This window comes from Sorex araneus, chromosome 4 (assembly GCF_027595985.1).
Source record: "Sorex araneus isolate mSorAra2 chromosome 4, mSorAra2.pri, whole genome shotgun sequence".
Classification (NCBI taxonomy): domain Eukaryota; kingdom Metazoa; phylum Chordata; class Mammalia; order Eulipotyphla; family Soricidae; genus Sorex; species Sorex araneus.
The window spans coordinates 14,554,637-14,572,482 of record NC_073305.1 but is presented as its reverse complement, the minus strand read 5'-3'; the positions used below and the strand labels follow the sequence as shown (position 1 = coordinate 14,572,482).

Sequence of the window (17,846 nt, the reverse complement as noted above, 5' to 3'; positions counted from 1 at the left end):
ATTCCTATGTACCAGGAATAAATTTGTGTCCGCTTGAGCAAATCGATGAGCAATGGGATGATGGGATACAGTGATACAGAGATGTACCAGGAATATGCTAAGCCCTTTAGATCAGTGGCATTCAACTGATACTAGTCCATGGACCAGTACCAGTTTGTGAGTGTGACAAGGTGGAAAACCACTGACCTATCACCTTGGTTTTAACTATCTGTCAGTAGATTGGCATACAAACAGGTGCTGGTCTACAGGTATAAAGAAGGTGAAGCTTGCTGCTTTAGATAAATTATCAGCTTGATTCTCACTACTGTGCATGAGATACACATACCTCCTGATTCCATTGAATGGATGACAGACAGCCTAGAGAAGTGATCGTTGACTAAGATTTACACCACTGAGAAATGACCGTATCAGGATTGAACTAAGAAGGGCCAAAAGCTATCACTTACACTTCCAGGGAAGGATCGGCGGCAATATGATAAAAACCAATGGACTGAGTTTATAACTTCACTCAGCCTTTCAATATCCAAATGTTCTCCAGTAAAAGCCACTCCAGTTAGAGCTGCTTAGGATGAGGGTTGAAATTTTGTTCTTTGTCCATAGCAGCTGGAGACACTCATCTATGAGGACAAGCAAGATTAACCAATCCTCCTTCCAGTCCCTGGGGGAATCTCACCAAACGTGGGAATGTCTTCCAGGTGGAAACTAGGTTAGGAGACTCCACTGAGAAATGCAACCTGAGTGAAAGGGCCAAGGAACTGAAAATTATTTCATGTAGGGAAAGAAAGGGAAGAAGAAATCACAGACTTCAGGTGTGTGAAAAGTGGCTACAAGAAAACAGTAGCACTGTAGCACTGTCCCATTGTTCACTGATTTGCTCGAGTGGGCACCAGTAACGTCTCCATTATGAGACTTGTTATTACTGGTTTTGGCATATCGAATACGCCACAGGTAGCTTACCAGGCTCCACCGTGCGGGCGGGATACTCTCGGTATCTTGCTGGGCTCTCCGAGAGGGAGAGAGGAATAGAACCCAGGTCGGCTGCATGCAAGGCAAACACCCTACCCACTGTGCTATTGCTCCAGCCCAGTATACTCCAGAACAGTATTCTGCCTAATACCCATTAGGAAAATATCTTGTGTTAGAGAAATTGATTCATCACTGTTGGAAACCCCAAGTGAGGTTTAAGTCAGTGAAAGACTGTGAGGAAAGACAGATTTATGGTTGTCTTGCAACAAGTGGGCTAAATGCTAAACACAGGGGACCAAGATGATACCTTTTTTGGCAGCTCTTGGTCAGAGCATCACTCACTAAGGCCAAGTGATCTCAGTCTGTCCTGAAGACTGGCCTGCCCAGTCCAGCTCCCTCCTATTCTGTAAAGGACATGAAACAAGAGGCAGAGTGTTGAAATAGCGTGCTCATGCATCAGAGAGAGGAAGCGGGGCCCTTTCCCTAGCTGGTGTGAGGATTGAACCTCTCCCCTGTGCCCTGTCCATGGTGAACACTCTGCGGTAACTTGTTATTGTTGTCACCATTCAGATGCTTGACATACAACTAAAATCGGTCCAGGAGTTTCGGTAACAGAAGCTGCTGTGAGTATTCTTGGGCTCACTTGGAATTATGCATATGAACGGACTGATGTAGCGGCTTAGAAAAAGAGAAGGAGCATAGGCTAGGAACGGCTGGGCAGCCAATGAAAGGAAAGCTGTTCTGAGCTACCATAGGGTACCAATCCTCTAGATATATGGGGTGACAGAGAGTCCCAGTTTCCCTAGGCGTGTCCTTCCTTTCACTCTATGCTTGCTCCTGAAGTTTTAGCAAAATTGTTCTCTCCCTCTGAATCGTCCCCCTCTCAGACAGTTTACAAAGGGAAATGCCGTTTCTCCTAAGGAGGAATCCAGGGGAGGGAGCATGGATAGCCACCTCCTCCTTCCCGGAAGAACAAAAGTAGCAGCCGCAGCCCTGGGACTCAGTGCCCAGCACCCCTTTGCCCTTGGCCCTGATCCCAACAGCCTCCCGTTGGGTTGTTCTTGCTCCCAGATGGGAGCCTGTTCCCGCTCTCCTGACTCCAAGGAAGGCTGGCTGGGACATTAGTCTCTGAGACAATCTGCTCTCCTTGGAAAGAAGTCACCCCACCACCCGGGCCCCTGCCAGAGGCCTTCCTCCTGGAACAAGAAAGGGAGGAAACTAGGCTGGGAATGAGAGGAGTAAACCCTGGTGTTCCCGGAGGAAACAAAATGTGCCCTGGCTCATCTCTCAGGCAGCAGCTGGTGCCACACGTTTCATTTTCTTCAACTTATCCGTAACCTGCATCAAATCACAGACACGCCAGTTATAGCCATCATTATTTGTAGCCTCCTCCTCTTCCCTGTTTCCTGACCTCGAATCCCCCAGGTAGGTTTCCAACTTAATGGAAAGGGACGGAGAGTTGGACGGAAGAGAACTGCCTGCTCTTGGCAGGTGGGCCCCCTTTAAAACCAGCATCCCTGGTCTACTTCCTAGGGGCAGAGCAGTTCTGAAGCAACTCCAGTGTTCCTCAAAGGCCCAATACAGGAGGGCTCGCTCTTGCCCATTTATAGAGAGCTCAAGGCCCAGTGTTTTTGCACAACTTCTTGTTTTTTCATGGAGCCTCAGTTTTCTCATCTGTAAAACAGAGTGATGGAAGCAAGCAACAACTCACTTCATGGCTGAGACAATTGGGGTGGAGAGTTCATGTTGGCCTCTAAGGGCATACGGTGGCCACCACATGCCAGTGAGTGATTTTTCAGCTTCAGCCCAAGGGTGCTCAGTGACCCTGTTAGGGAGTTTTATGATGGTTTCACTGGACAAAAATGGAATCCCTAGAGAGACGAAGTCATTAGTCCTGTATTGGAAAAAAGAGAGGGGTGAGACCCAGTCCCCACACTCCCAGTGACCTCAGAAGCGCAACTTGGGACCTTCCCAATATCTATGACCCTGAATTTCTTGCAACTTCACGCCTGAGCTGCTCTTTCTCTTCTATTCCTTGTAGATCGACGACACTGGCACTTTCCAGGTCATTGTGCTTCCATTGGGGACTGAGCACTCGTCAGCCTTGGAGAGACTGCAGTTGTGTACTTTCTGCCATGGTAAGACCACAGAGAGAGCCCCATCTGCTCAGGCCTGTGAAGCCACGAGTCACTGTTGGCGCATACAGCTGGAACTTGGCAGCAAAAGGACTGAGCAGCCTGGGGAGAATTTTCCTGCAGTTCTGGGCTCCCCTTGGCATGCTGCGTGGTCCAGAGCTCGACTTCCTAGCTCAGCAAGCAGGTTTCCTAGTGAGGGGGCATCATTCTTCACCTTGTGGATTCCAAAGCCAGTCATGATTTTTACAAGAACTTAGCCTGTCTCATTGCCAAGTTTCTTATGCTATAATATATAGTTCCACTTTCTAAATCTCAGATGTTCACAGCCCCAAGGCCAAACTTTTTTTTTAATTGAATCACCCTGAGCTACAGTTACAAAACTTTCATCTTTGAGTTTCAGTCATACAATGATCGAACACCTATCCCTCCACCAGTGTACATGTTCCACCACCGATGTCCCCAGATGCTGGGGACTGAGCACTCGCCAGCCTGCTACCCCTCCCCCTGTTTATGCCCAAGACCATGCTTCATAGCCACCTAGCCTCCTACTTCCTGCTCAGGAACAGCATTTAGTATAGAAAAGGAAAAATTTGCAGAAGTTTGTGCATTTCTTAGCATCAAGAAACAGGCAGAGTTATTTGTGGCATACACATCTATAGGTGTAGCTAGAAAATGGTCCAGCTCTATACTGTATAGTCTAATACTATGAGTGTCCTACTGCTTGAACAGACAGGGGGAGCTGCTGAGCTAACTGGAACATGTACGTGAGGAAGGTTCCCACACTCTTCCTAGAAGCCATGCGCTGTGCCAGTGTCTTTAAACAGTGATGATAATGACAATGACAGATAATACGCATGCTCTCGTGCTGGTGTGATGCAAGCCCTCTTCTGAGTCTTTCGCGCCATCTTTATCATAGGCCTAAAACATCTGCCATATTTTAGCTCCATTTTACAGATGAAGAAAATGTAGCCAGGTAAAGCTGAAGAAAGAAAGCTGGCTTTCAAATGCTGCAATTTATAAGTATCCAAGATCTTCAGCTCCCAGAAAATATTTGAATATTTGTCCTTACAGAAAAGAAAAAGCCACTTCATTTCTCTCTATCTCTGTCTCTCCTTGCCATTAAATGAGCTCATTGGGAGGTGGCAGCTCTGAGATCTAGGTTTGTTCTCCAACCTTCTCTCTGTCTTCCTCTGTCTTGCCACTAATCGTCTCTGACTATTCCCCCTTCTTCCTGCACAGAGCCAGCTCAGGCTCTGGCGTGCTTACTCAAAGCAGTTAAAGCGCTAACGATGCTGCAGGGAAAGGCTCCCCTCCCTGCCCCCCCCCCCCCCGCCACACACACATACACCTCTCTTCCCTCCCTCTCTATTCTCTGCTGTGCTTTCAAGCACGCTGGTTTCAGCAGCGAGCTGGTCTGTTGCTCAGTCAAAAGAGTTGCACATGTGTGACTGGGGATGTATTTTGGCTCTGCTTCTTGGCTTACATCCTTACTTTGTCTCTTAGACATATAATGGAAGTTTTTTTGGCCATTGTTTCCTGCAATTAAAAAAACCCATAAAATCGAGCAAATGGGCAGCCTGCTGTCCTTGATTTTACAAACTGCCTTGCACACAGGTGACTAGTTCTGGCATCTGATCGTTATCCACGGTCATAACATTTTACTGAATTTCAGTAAGCAAAACATAACGTGTTCAGGGCGACATCTTTCCAGAGTACATGTGCAAGACTGAAGTTAGGACACTTGCTTCCTCCCCTGGGATTTGCATTCTGGTCATTAACCTTTCATCAGGCAACATGTTTTCATGGCTGCGGTCCATCTCTAAGTACCAGCTGTCTGCATGCTTGTTAGTTCCACTTCTCTCATTTCTAAAGAGACCATTCTTCTCTTTCATCTCAACTATTATTCCAAATGTCATTTTACAAAATGTCAGTCCTGGAAGAGCTCTCTGAGTGAGCCCAATCTAAATGCCTGGTTGTGAGAAGGGTTTGTGCAGAACTTGTGTATGTATGCAATGAGTAAGAGCAAGACCAGAACCTGAGTCTTCAGCCTCTCAGTCTCTCCATTGCTGTTCCACGTGGCCTTGTCTCTTACAATAGAATCCTGACTTCATATGCAGCAACGCCAGGAAATAGTGGTGTGGACTTTGGAAAAAGCTCTGACTTATCTGGATTCAGACTCTTCTGTAAAATTAGGGGAACTCCAAGAGCTTTCCATTTCCAATTTTTTTTTAAAGTCTCTGAATATTCATCATTGTCAGATTTGATAAAAATCACTTTTTATTAGTACATATTCTGTTGTCATGAGAAATATGAATATTTATCAAAGTGACCTCATATTTTATGGAAACACATTAATATACAATATTCATATTCATTTAGATAGCAGACACACAGTGAATTTTCAGCTAATCAGCACTATGAAGGTGCAAGTATGAGCAACAGTTTCATCCTTCATGTCTGCACAGAGACATTGATTTATCAACCTTCACTGAAACTGAAGCAAAAGATGTATTAGTGGTGTTTTTCACTCTTTTGAGTGGCCTTTCAGAGCAGAGCAGGAGTTTGAGCACAATGCGCAGGGCCCTTGGCCTAACTGTAAATTAGGAATTCAGAGAGAGCATGGGCTTTCTGTCATGATACACTCTTAGAACCTTAGTTAGATTGTCCACTCCAATTTTCATAAACATAACACACAGCCAAGATTAAATTTCTTTGGGAAGCCACCTAATTTTCAAATACCATAGAGCTTGCAGCGAAGGGAAGTCGAGACAGGGTGAGTATGAAATCTGTGGGTTTTGGCTTCATGAGCAAATCCTGTGCAGGGAAATCTTATTGATATCTAAGTCATGGGTTAACTATTTGAACATCAAAGAGTGTACCATGTCCAAATATGGGAATCTTTGAGATACTATCTTCATTTCTGTTTGGTAACCCTAAGTGACTTTTGGTCCACAGATGCGTGTAAGCCTGATGCTTCTTGCGAGGAGCAAACCAGACCAGCCCCTCCACCATCCTATGTGGATGTCGCCTTCCTTCTCGATAGCTCCCGACACATGGGCGGTCCAGAATTTGAAGACCTCCGAGGCTTCCTAGGGGCACTGTTAGATCACTTTGAAATCAGTGCAGAGCCCGAGACCTCGACCACTGGAGACCGGGTGGCCCTGCTGAGCTATGCTCCTCCAGACTTCCGGCCCCATATGCACAAGAGTCCGGTCAGGACTGAGTTCAACCTGACCACCTACAGCAGTAAGCATCGCATGAAGAGGCACCTGGAGAACTCAGTGCAGCAGCTCCATGGAGATGCTTTCATTGGGCATGCCTTGCAGTGGACCCTAGACCACATATTTTCAGGGACGCCCAATTTGAGAAGGCATAGAGTCATATTTGTGATCTCTGCTGGGGAAACCAGTCCCTTGGACAGGGAGACTTTAAAGAAAGAATCCTTCAGAGCCAAGTGTCAAGGTTATGCCTTGTTTGTTTTTTCCCTTGGCCCGACTTGGAACGATAAGGAGCTGGAAGATTTAGCCAGCCAGCCTTTGGATCACCACTTGGTCCAGCTGGGCCGAATTCATAAGCCTGACCACAGATATGGTGTGAAGTTTGTGAAGTCCTTTGTAAACTCAATTAGACGTAAGTCATAAAATTTATTCTTTCTTGCATATTACAAGTCTACTGGGTATTCCTAGAAGAGGGTGGATGAGTTCACATGGATTATTAAAAGCTTCTTCTCTATCCGGGCACTGCAGGATTAGAAAGGAGAGGATGGAATGATGGATGGTGGTGAGGAGGAAACTTCTGATTTCTAAACATTTGTGTTTTTTTTTTCTGGCTCATCTTTTTGATGCTTCTGGTTCCTATGGAGAAGCAATCATAACACACAGCTGCTCCCACATCTGCCTACATGCAGTGGGCTAGCCCGGGGCTGTGAAGTCACAGTCTAGATTTGGGCTACAAAGGCACAGCCCTGGCATGGAGCTTTACACCCTGCCTGGTGATGGCAAGTGGCAGATATTAACACACCAAAAGGGAGAGCCCAAGAAGTGCTAAACCTTTCCTGGCCTTGTTCTTACAAGTAGCCAAAGTCAGATTTTAAATATTAGAAGGTGCCATCTTCCCCATCAGAATGAATGATGATAGAGCCTCATAAAATTTTCCCAACCTTGTTAACAATTTTTTATGATGCCAGTAATTAGGGTAACTAGTATCCATTTTTTAAGAGTAAAAAGGTCATATTTCTTGGAGAAACTGTGCCTTGAAAATGCTCAATTTGGGGGCTGGAGCGATAGCACAGCGGGTAGGGCGTTTGCCTTGCACGCGGCCGACCCGGGTTCGAATCCCAGCATCCCATATGGTCCCCTGAGCACCGCCAGGGGTAATTCCTGAGTGCATGAGCCAGGAATGACCCCTGTGCATTGCCGGGTGTGACCCAAAAAGCAAGAAAAAAAATGCTCAATTTAACTCTTGAAAAGCAGGACTGGTGAGAAGAAACCATGTCCCAACGCAGCTCACAGGTTGAGAGCTCACGATTAGGCTTTTGAGCATTTTAATGACGCACAAACATTTCCAGATCAACTTACATGAACATGTAGGTTAAAGAGCACCTGTGTAGCTTAACACATTGACACCAACACTGCAATTTGGGTTAATCAAACCACATCCAAATGTGAGCTGCTGGTAGTACATGCTGGTGTCAACACGTTACACCAAAGATTTTGTTGGGGCCGTCACCCCTGACATGATGCAGTGAGACCAGTTAGCTGCAGGGATAGTGATTGGGCAGTGAAGTTGAAATCTGGAGAGCTTGGGGACTTGTCAGGTCAGCTGGGATGTCCTGTCCTCTTGTCCTCTGCTACTCTTAGTCAGAGTCTATGATCCATAGCCTTGGCATCATCCGCCAGCTGGCAACAAATGCAGAATTTCAGATGCTGAACCAGAATCTGTATCTTCTCAAGATGCCCGGGAGAGTTCTAGTGATACTGGAGGGGTGATGGCAGGTCTTTCTGTTGGTCCAGGGTTTTCCGTTTCTTCAATATTTTTGAAGAACAAAAATATCAGACTCAGAGTTATTCAAAAAAAGAAAAATGCATTAAAATGTAGAAGAGAAAGAAATTCCCAGCAGGGGGAGGAACTCAGTACTGGACTAAGTATGGCTTTGCGAGGGGGTGAGGGTTGTTAATAAGAAAAGTTGATCTATGTTTCTTAATGAGAAGAAGCAGAGGATTTCCATTTGATTCCCAAAGACATCTTGTTAGTTGAAGGCCCATTTGTGTTGCTAAGATAGGATTAACATCTTGCATTTCCACTTAGGCTGGTGGGGACTATCTGCTTATTTAAGACCTTTCCGGTTATATATTCCACCATCTGCCCAGGTGCTGCCCCATGATCACTTAGTCTGTGAGCCAAGGCCAATGGCAGAATTTATGGTCTTGGGAAATTACAAACTTCCCTGAGAAAGAACCCAGGAATTTGTAGGAATGTGTAAGATGTAGAATGGAGACAGCTACAACGTGGAGCTGCTTATAGCAGCTGGCAAGGAGAAGCTGAGGCTTCCTCTTTCACTAGTCACATGGTAGTTAGAGAAACAGATGTAGGAGCTAGGCCAAAAAGGAAAAAAAAAGGTAGAAGATGGGGAGGTGGGAGCTGAGGTCTCTGGAGGTATTTGTAAGAGAAAAACCATCACTTTGAGAAACTTCTCAGGAAATACTCATTCTGAGGCCATTTAAAATGTCATTTCCTGGGGCCCAGTAGTATAGCAGGCAGGTCCCTGTGCACATTCAGCCAGCCTGAGTTATTCCTGATACCACACAAGGTTTCCAAGCCTTCCAAGAGTGGTCCCTGAGCTAAGTGTAGATCACTGTCACTGTCACCATTGCTCATTGATTTGCCCAAGCAGGCACCAGTAACGTCTCCATTGTGAGACTTGTTGTTACTGTTTTTGGCATATCTATGGAAAGCTTGCCAGGTTCTGCCGAGCAGGCGGGATACTCTCGGTAGCTTGCCAAGCTCTCTGAGAGGGGCAGAGGTATCAAAACTGGGTCGGCCAGCATGCAAGTCAAATGCCTACCCACTGTGCTATTGCTCCAGGGCTGGCGGTGGGGTCTTCCATCTTCACCCCCCCCCCCAAAGCCCCGGTGGCTTGAAGCTGTGCTCCCTTGCTCATGCATCTCCTAAATGTAAATAAAACAAAAAAAAAAATTCCCACCCCACACCCAAACTCTTTAGGCCATTTTATGATAATTACTTAAACTATATTATTCACTGTCACTGTCATCCCATTGTTCGTCGATTTACTCCAGCAGGCACCAGTAACATCTCCATCCCTCCCAGCCCTGAGATTTTAGCACCCTCTCCTTACTCATCTTTCCCAACGATTGGAGGCTCTTTCAGGGTCAAGGGAATGAGACCAATTGTTACTCTTTTCGGCATATTGAATATGCCACAGGTGGCTTGCCAGGCCTGCCCGTGTGGGCGGGATACTCTTGGTAGCTTGCCGGGCTCTCTGATATGTGTGTGTATATATATATATATATATATATATATATATATATATATAAAATCACACACATATATATATCATCATCATCATCATCATCCCGTTGATCATCGAATTTCTCAAGTGGTCTCAGTAACATCTCCATTCATCCTAGCCCTGAGATTTTAGAAGTCTCTCTTTACTAGTCCTTCCCAACAAGGGATTACATGGCACCTGGGGCAGTCCCTGGGTGTAACCACCTAGCTACTGGAAAATGGGAAATGTGGGTGGAAGAGGCCCAGTCCCAATCCAAACAGGCTTGGAGGTCTCAGCCCCGGGTCCCACACACCTGGGTTCCTCTGCGGGTACCTTTATGCGTGACACTCATCCGAACATGTGGAGAGGGACCTTGAGCCTGGCTGTGGCTAAGGCTCCAGAGGTCTTCAGCCACAGGAGTTCTGCTTAGGGCGGGGAGGGAAGCTGGAGCCTATCCCCTTCTAGGGACCCCAGGGAAGACAGCCAGTATATATATATATATATATATATATATATATATACACACACACACACACACACATATATATAGTGTGTGTATATATATACGTATATATGTGTGTGTGTATGTGTATATATATATACTGCATATATATAGATGACTGTTATATATATAATATAATAACATATTATAGTATATATGTATATAACAGTCATCTAGTCATATATATATATATATATTACTCTCTATGGTGTGGTAATTATGGAAAATGGATAGGAGGTGTCTTATAATGTGTCCAGAAAGCGGCCTGGAGCGTAGCTGCAGTTGGGTAGTGGAAATCAGCTGCCAGAGTTGGGTCCCTTAGGGCGGGAGGGTTCTCACCCATCCCCCCTTAGACAAATGAAATCCTCCTACCCCCAGGGAAAGGTGCCATAGTGGCAGTGTGGGGTCAGGGGAGACGGGACTGGGGAGGGTGGGAGGGACGCTGGGTTTACTGGTGGTAGAGAATGGGAACTGGTGAAGGGATGGGTTCTCAAACTTTGTATGGGGGAAACATGAGCACAAAAATGTATAAATCTGTAACTACCAAAAAAAATTAAAATAAAATAAAATATGTAACATAGATTTAGGAGAATGACCCCCTCGGGGGCAAGAGAAATAGCTCAATAAGCTGAGCTCTTTCTTTGCATGTAGGAGGCCGGTACTCAATACCCAGTGCTCATCCGGGGATGTGACTCAGCGGGAGTGCACTTGCCTTGTGTTTGTGAAACTGGGGACACTGGTGGAGGGGTCATACTGGTGGTGTTGCAACACTAAATGACAGAAAAAAATGTATAATAAACAACTTGGTAATTATGGTTATTTTAATAAAAATAAAATAAAAGTTATACATCTAGAAAAAAAGCTAAATAAAAATACTAATAAACAATAAACTAATTGTTAAAAAATAATAAAAATAAATAAAAAGTTAGTTGATAGTGCAGAGGTTAAGGCACTTGTAGTCTCTGGAACTGCATGGCCTCCCAAACCCTGCTGGTTGTGGCTCTGGAGCCCCTTACATGCCCCCCAAAAAACCCTGGGTGTGCCCCTGGAGTCACCAAAGCCCTCACCAGGGTGACCCTCTTAACCCTGGCACCACAGAGCCTTAGCGCGTCCTCAGACCTTCTCATGCACTGCTGGCCTGATGGGCTGAGAATTGCCACAAGTGGTCTCCATCACCTCTGAGCACTTTGGGGGAGTATCCCCCGTAATAAAAATAAGTTGGTTGAATTCTCCATCTGTAGGTTCAGTAGACATATATTCTCTAAACCCAGTTTTGGAAGCATGCTCTCATCTCATAGCCATCTTAGTTTGATATTGTTGATTAATACTAAGAGTAGTGAAGTGACTTGGGTCTACAGCAGTGGATGTTGTGCTAAGAATCCTGAGAGAGACTCATCAGAGATTTTTCTCTTCCTAGGTGCAATCAACAAATATCCTCCAATAAACTTCAGAAGCAAGTGCAGCAGGCTGAGCTCTACAGAAGCCAGACCATCACCCCAGCTGTTACGAAGGTATGATCCATCAGGGATTGCCTGACAGGAACACAAGCTCTCTTCCTTCTTCTCTTCCTCTATCATTTCCTCCTCCTCATCCACTTCCCCCCATTCTATTGGGCCAAGGCTTCTTAACATGGGACCAAAATATAATTTGAGGAAACACTGGGTCATTAAAAATAGCCAGGTTTTTCTATTAAAAAGAACCTAATAGTGTTTTATTAAAGTTAAAAAATATTGATTGTTAAAAACAACCAACAGGAGCACACCAGCAGCTAAGAATATAACTGATACCCAGATCTAAGTTTCTTGACATTATTCCCCACCAGAATGCCAACTGGTCCAGCCTTTCTGGAAAACAATATGGACAGTCCTTCAAAAACTAGAAATTGAGCTTCCATATGACCCCACAATACCACTTCTGGGAATATATCCTGAGGATGCAAAAAAGCACAGTCGAAATGACATCGGTACCTATATGTTCATTGCAGCACTGTTCATAATAGCTAAAATCTGGAAATAACCCAAGTGCCTGAGAATAGATGATTGGTTAAAGAAACTTTGGTACATCCACACAATGGAATACTATGCAGCTGTTAGGAGAGATGAAGTCATGAAATTTGCTTATAAGTGGATAGACATGGAGAGTACCATGCTATGTGAAATGAGTCAAAAGAGAGGGATAGATATAGAAGGACTGCACTCATTTGTGGAGTATAAAAGAACACAAGACCGACACCCAAGGACAATAGATATAAGCGCCAGGAGGATTGTCCCATTGGTGGAAGCCTGCTTCATGAGTGGAGGGGAGAAGGCAGATAGAATAGAGAAGGGATCACTAAGAAAATGATGGCTGGAGGAATCAGTCGGGATGGGAGGTGCATGCCGAAAGTAAATAATGGACCAAACATGATGACCTCTCAGTGTCTGTGTTGCAAGCCATAATGCCCCAAAGTGGAGAGTATGGGGGAATATTGTTTGCCATGGAGGCAGGGAGAGGGTGGGGAAGGGGGATATGCCTAGGATATTGGTGGTGGGGAATGTGCACTGGTGGAGGGATGGGTGTTTGATCATTGTGTGATTGTAACCCAAACATGAAAGCTTGTAACTATCTCACAGTGACTCAATAAAATTAAAAAAAAATTATTCCCCACCAAAAGGAGTCAAGGTTCCTGAGTAAAATCCTTTATAGTAGGTTGCAGCAGGAAAAGTATATTGTTTGCCCAGAATGTGTTTGAACATAGGAAAAATAAAGAGGGCAATGATTTACAGCATGTTGAATTTTAAAAATACACACGTCTATATTTTTATCCAAAAAAATGTGGAGGGGAAGAACAAAGGAAAAATCATTTTCTTTTTTCTTTTTTGGACAAGAACACTAGCAAATAAATGTAGAAGAAATGGTAGAATTCGAAATAGTCAATTTGTGAGTCAGGCAGGGATCAAAAACTGCCAAATCCAGTGGGTGACAAATTGTTGCAAACTATTTACAGTTTCATAGAATCACTTACCTAATCACAAAAAATCACAAAAAGGAAAATGTGCCTTTTGATAGTGACACCCAGCAGTGGCCACTACGACTGAGAATCTGGCTTTCTGTGCTCCTTTAGGTAGGACAGTGGGAGGTGATGTCAGTTATGTTCTTGCTGGAAATGTTTGGACTAATGAGGAAAGCACTGGATGAGGGCAGAATAAGGCATGTTCATCAGAACACAAGACCTATTTCCGTCAAAAAGGAAAACAACAAATAAACAGAAACTGCTTTTTTTTTTTTTGCTTTTTGGGTCACACCCGATGATGCACAGGGGTCATTCATGGCTCTGCACTCAGGAATTACTCCCTACTCCCGGCAGTGCTCGGGGGACCATATGGGATGCTGGAAATCGAACCCAGTTCAGCTGCATGCAAAGCAAACGCCCTACCAGCTGTGCTATAGTTTCAGCCCTAGAAACTGCTTTTTGGATGGAATGTTTGTGTCATACATGAAGACAGATCCATCATCAAAGATGATAATTGAGCAGAACAGAGAGATCCTCATCCCACCCAGGCCTAGCGCCCCCTGTGTGAGAAGGCAACGCGTGGACAAGACTTAGCCAGAGGGGCTGGAGCAATAGCACAGCGGGTAGGGCATTTGCCTTGCACATGGCCAACCCGGGTTCGATTCCCAGCATCCCATATGGTCCCCCGAACATCGCCAGGAGTGATTCCTGAGTGGTGTATGAGGCAGGAGTAACCCCTATGCATCACAGGGTGTGACCAAAAAAAAAAAAGAAATAAAAAAGACTGAGCCAGAGTGCCATAGTCTGGGCAAAAGCCAGGTGCAACTCTGAGGTGTTCGTGGGGTTTTCAGATGCTGTGCACAAAAGCATGACCTGGAAAGAGCAGAGAGTGCAGAAGGGTTTGCAGGATTCCAGAAGTACATCCCTCAGACAGAAATGATCATTGCTGGGAGTTCAGGAAAGGCAGGGTGGATAGCTTATCTCCAGAAAGCTACTAAGGAGTAGAGTTGGCACTGCCTTATACATTACATCACAGAGAGCTCGTGACTTTGAATGTGGGCCATAAATTGATCTCATTTACCAGAATGACTGGTTGAACATTTTTGTTGGACATTCCTGATTTAAATATGTTTGGACTGGGGCCAGAGAGATAGTACAGCAGATAAGGCACTTGCCTGGCACGAGTCTGGTCCAGGCTCAACCCCCGGAACCCCAGATGGTGTTCTGGAGTGACCCTGAGTGCAGAGCCAGGAGTAATTCCTGAGCACTGCTGAGTGTGGCCCCAAAACAAAACCCCAAAAGCCTGGGTTACATATAAATGAAAATAATCAGCTTCTTGAATTTTGATAATAATTTCAGTTCAGCAAGTACAATCACTGATTTTCCCTTCTAATACTACTATTGGATTCTACAGGTTATGTCATCTTTTTGAGATGCTGAATGATCCCTCAAAATCAGTAGATTGGGTTTATATTTAAGCTTATATAACATATATAGCAGATATGCACACACATTTAAATACTGAGAAAACCCCTTTACTGTCTCATCACACAGAGGAAGATTGAGTGTGTTTCAAGTTGTACTCGTGAGCCTGGTAACAACAAGGGCTAAAGATGAGCAGGCAACGTCCATTTTACCTTTATTATCTTTAATATGCCAATTTAATTAAAATCCCCTGAATCTAAAATAGTAACCTTTTACTTAATGACTTCATTTACTTAATGAGATCACACTATAGTGTGATTTGTGCATAATAGAAAATAAAGATTAACACTTCTCACATAGATCATCCATAAAGTCTAAAATTTAGTGTAAGATATAAGATATAGTGGCAAATTTGTAAATTCTTACTTGGGATGTGTGGGGAGGGGGGAGGGGTGGGGTGAGGGGAAGGTTGGGCCATACCTGGATGTTCTCAAGACTTATTCCTGGAAGGACTAAGACTCAGGGACTGTATGAGGTGCTCGAGATAAAATCTGGGTCAGCTGCATCTAAGACAAACACTTTAACCACCGTACTACTCTGCACAGCTTGTGGATTCTTTACTAAGTTTAGGTAAACTATAATCCAAGATTGCGTCTTAAGTAGTCATTCAAAAAATACACACCTCAGTAGAATCACAGTATATGTAGAACTGGTAATGGTAACTTTGACAATTCATCAAAGAAGCATTTTTTTTTTTTTTTTTGCTTTTTGGGTCACACCCAGCGATGCTCAGGGGTTACTCCTGGCTCTGCACTCAGGAATTACTCCTGGCGGTGCTTGGGGGACCATATGGGATGCCGGGGATCGAACCCGGGTCGGCCGCATGCAAGGCAAACGCCCTACCCGCTGTGCTATCGCTCCGGCCCCCAAAGAAGCATTTTTGCTTGAGTGAAATTGTATAAAGTTTGTGATCATAAGGCTTATGATAATTAAAATTCCAGAGGAAGCAAAAACACTTGGTAGGTATAAAAAAGTCACTACATGACAACCAAAGGTTCAATTCATGAAGAAGTTACAATTCTAAAATTTTAAGAGGGCAATGAAATTGCCTTAAGATACATGAAATGTATATTGAGAATTATGAGGGAAGATGGCAATTGAAATATCATTTGAGTTGGAGATTTCAATACGTGAGTTTGAATATTGAAAGATTATGCAGCCAAAAACTAGCCAAGATATAAAAGATTTAATTATCAGTAACAACATAGACTTAATGAACTCCTTACAGACCCCTGCACAGAAAAATGAGCTACTCATGTATAGAATACTAGAGGTGGTGGTGGAACAAATTAACAACTCTTGAATAAAAATGGAGTGATCACAGTACTAACTACTCAATTTTCATCTTTGAAAGCAAGAGTCATGAAATCTCTAAGAACTAGTATCATACCATCCAAATGGTATTGATCACAATGCAACTGAGTTGAAATAATTAGAAAAATCCAGAGCCCCTATATTTTCAAATTTAAATCATGTTTCTAAATTAATAATGTTATAAATGTAAAAGTGATTCCAACTGTACAACAAAATGTTCCATGTCAGAACGTGTAGAAGGGGGTGGATGAGCCCACAACCTGCCCAAACAGAGCCCTGGCAACTAAAAACCTCCAGAACCAAATCACCACCATGCTCACAGCCAACCTCCACAGACCCGGGAGGAGCCTCCTGCGTGAGTGAATCTGTTGAAAAACACGGGTATGCTGGTTTTGTGACCAAAATCTCCAGGCTCTCATGGAGTTGGGAATGGGCAACCTCCCCTATCTCCCTGTGCTTCCGGGAGCCTGGTAGTCACGCCCATGAACTGCCTCTGGCACCATATAAGCTCATTAATGACCATGATCCAGAGAGTCACAAATAAATCTTGGAAGAGAGCAACAAGCTGCAGAGATGTCTCTGTACCCCAAAGTCACCACCCAGTTAAAAACTTAACTCCAGGGGCTGGAGTGATAGCACAGTGGGTAGGGCGTTTGCCTTGCATGCGGCTGATCTGGGTTCGATTCCCAGCATCCCATATGGTCTCCTGAGCACCACCAGGGGTAGTTCTTGAGTTTAGAGCCAGGAGTAACCCCTGTGCATTGCCGATGTGACCCAAAAAGAAAAAACAAAACAAAACAAAACAAAAAAACCCTTAACTCCAGCTATATCACCCTATTTAAAATTTTAGCATTCCTGGAGTGTGCAGCCACATTCACAGTTGCTCTCATCTCATACTCTATGTCACTGGTGTACCAGGAGTAGCACACCACATTGGGTGGGGTGTAAAGTAGAAGTATTTATTGATTAATAATAATAATAATAATAATAATAATATATAACCACACAAAGTTTAACTTGTAACAACATGTTAGTAATCTTTTATAAAGAACAAAACAGCTCCAGGATGAGATACAACAATTTTCACAAACTTTCCTCTAAGGAAACATTTTGTTTTTGTTTTTTTTTTTTTTTGCTTTTTGGGTTACTCCTGGCTCTGCACTCAGGAATTAACTCCTGGCAGTGCTCAGGGGACCATATGGGATGCTGGGGATTGAACCCAGGTCAGCCGCATGCAAGGCAACGCCCTACCCACTGTGCTATCACTCCAGCCCCTAAGGAAATTTTTTGGGATCATTTTTAGATTAGTCACAAAAAGTAATACAAAATAAATTATTTAAGGCCTGCTTTTGGGTGGTGGTAGGAAAATTTAATAATGGTGGTGGGAAGGTGTGATGGTGGGAGGATTTGTGTGGATATCAAATGTAATATATTAGTTTGAACAACTTTTTAAAAACACCATTTTAGCCACTAATTTATACATTATGGAGGGGAGATAGTCTGATTTTGTTAAATAATAAACTTTATCCTAAAAAAAGTGTAGAATTCCTTTTTTTTGAATAATTAAAATCATCCAGGGAGGTCTCTGCATTAGATCTCCATTTTTTAAAGTAGAGAGTATACTTATTTTTTTTATTTCATTGAATAACCGTGAGATAGTTGCAAGCTTTCATGTTTGGGTTATAATCACACAATGATCAAACACCCATCCCTCCACCAGTGTACATTCCCCACTACCAATATTCCCAGTATACCTCCCTTTCTCGCCCTCCCCCTGCCTCTATGGCAGACAATATTCCCCATACTCTCTCTCTCTCTACATTTGGGCATTACGGTTTGCAATACAGATACTGAGAGGTTATCATGTTTGATCCATTGTCTACTTTCAGCACACATCTCCCATCCCGACTGATTTTTCCAGCCATCATTTTCTTAGTGATTCAA

At 43.9% G+C, this 17,846-nt stretch overlaps 1 protein-coding gene across 1 annotated transcript in view; it reads left to right on the top strand.

The window, feature by feature from the left end:
* COL6A6 (collagen type VI alpha 6 chain) overlaps positions 1 to 17,846 on the top strand; it is a 113,303-nt gene that overhangs the window by 90,948 nt on the left and 4,509 nt on the right. Inside the window, 3 exon segments of the mRNA XM_004603930.3 lie at positions 3,008 to 3,104; positions 6,057 to 6,731; positions 11,529 to 11,622. Of these exon segments, the coding sequence (XP_004603987.3) occupies positions 3,008 to 3,104; positions 6,057 to 6,731; positions 11,529 to 11,622 (866 nt within the window).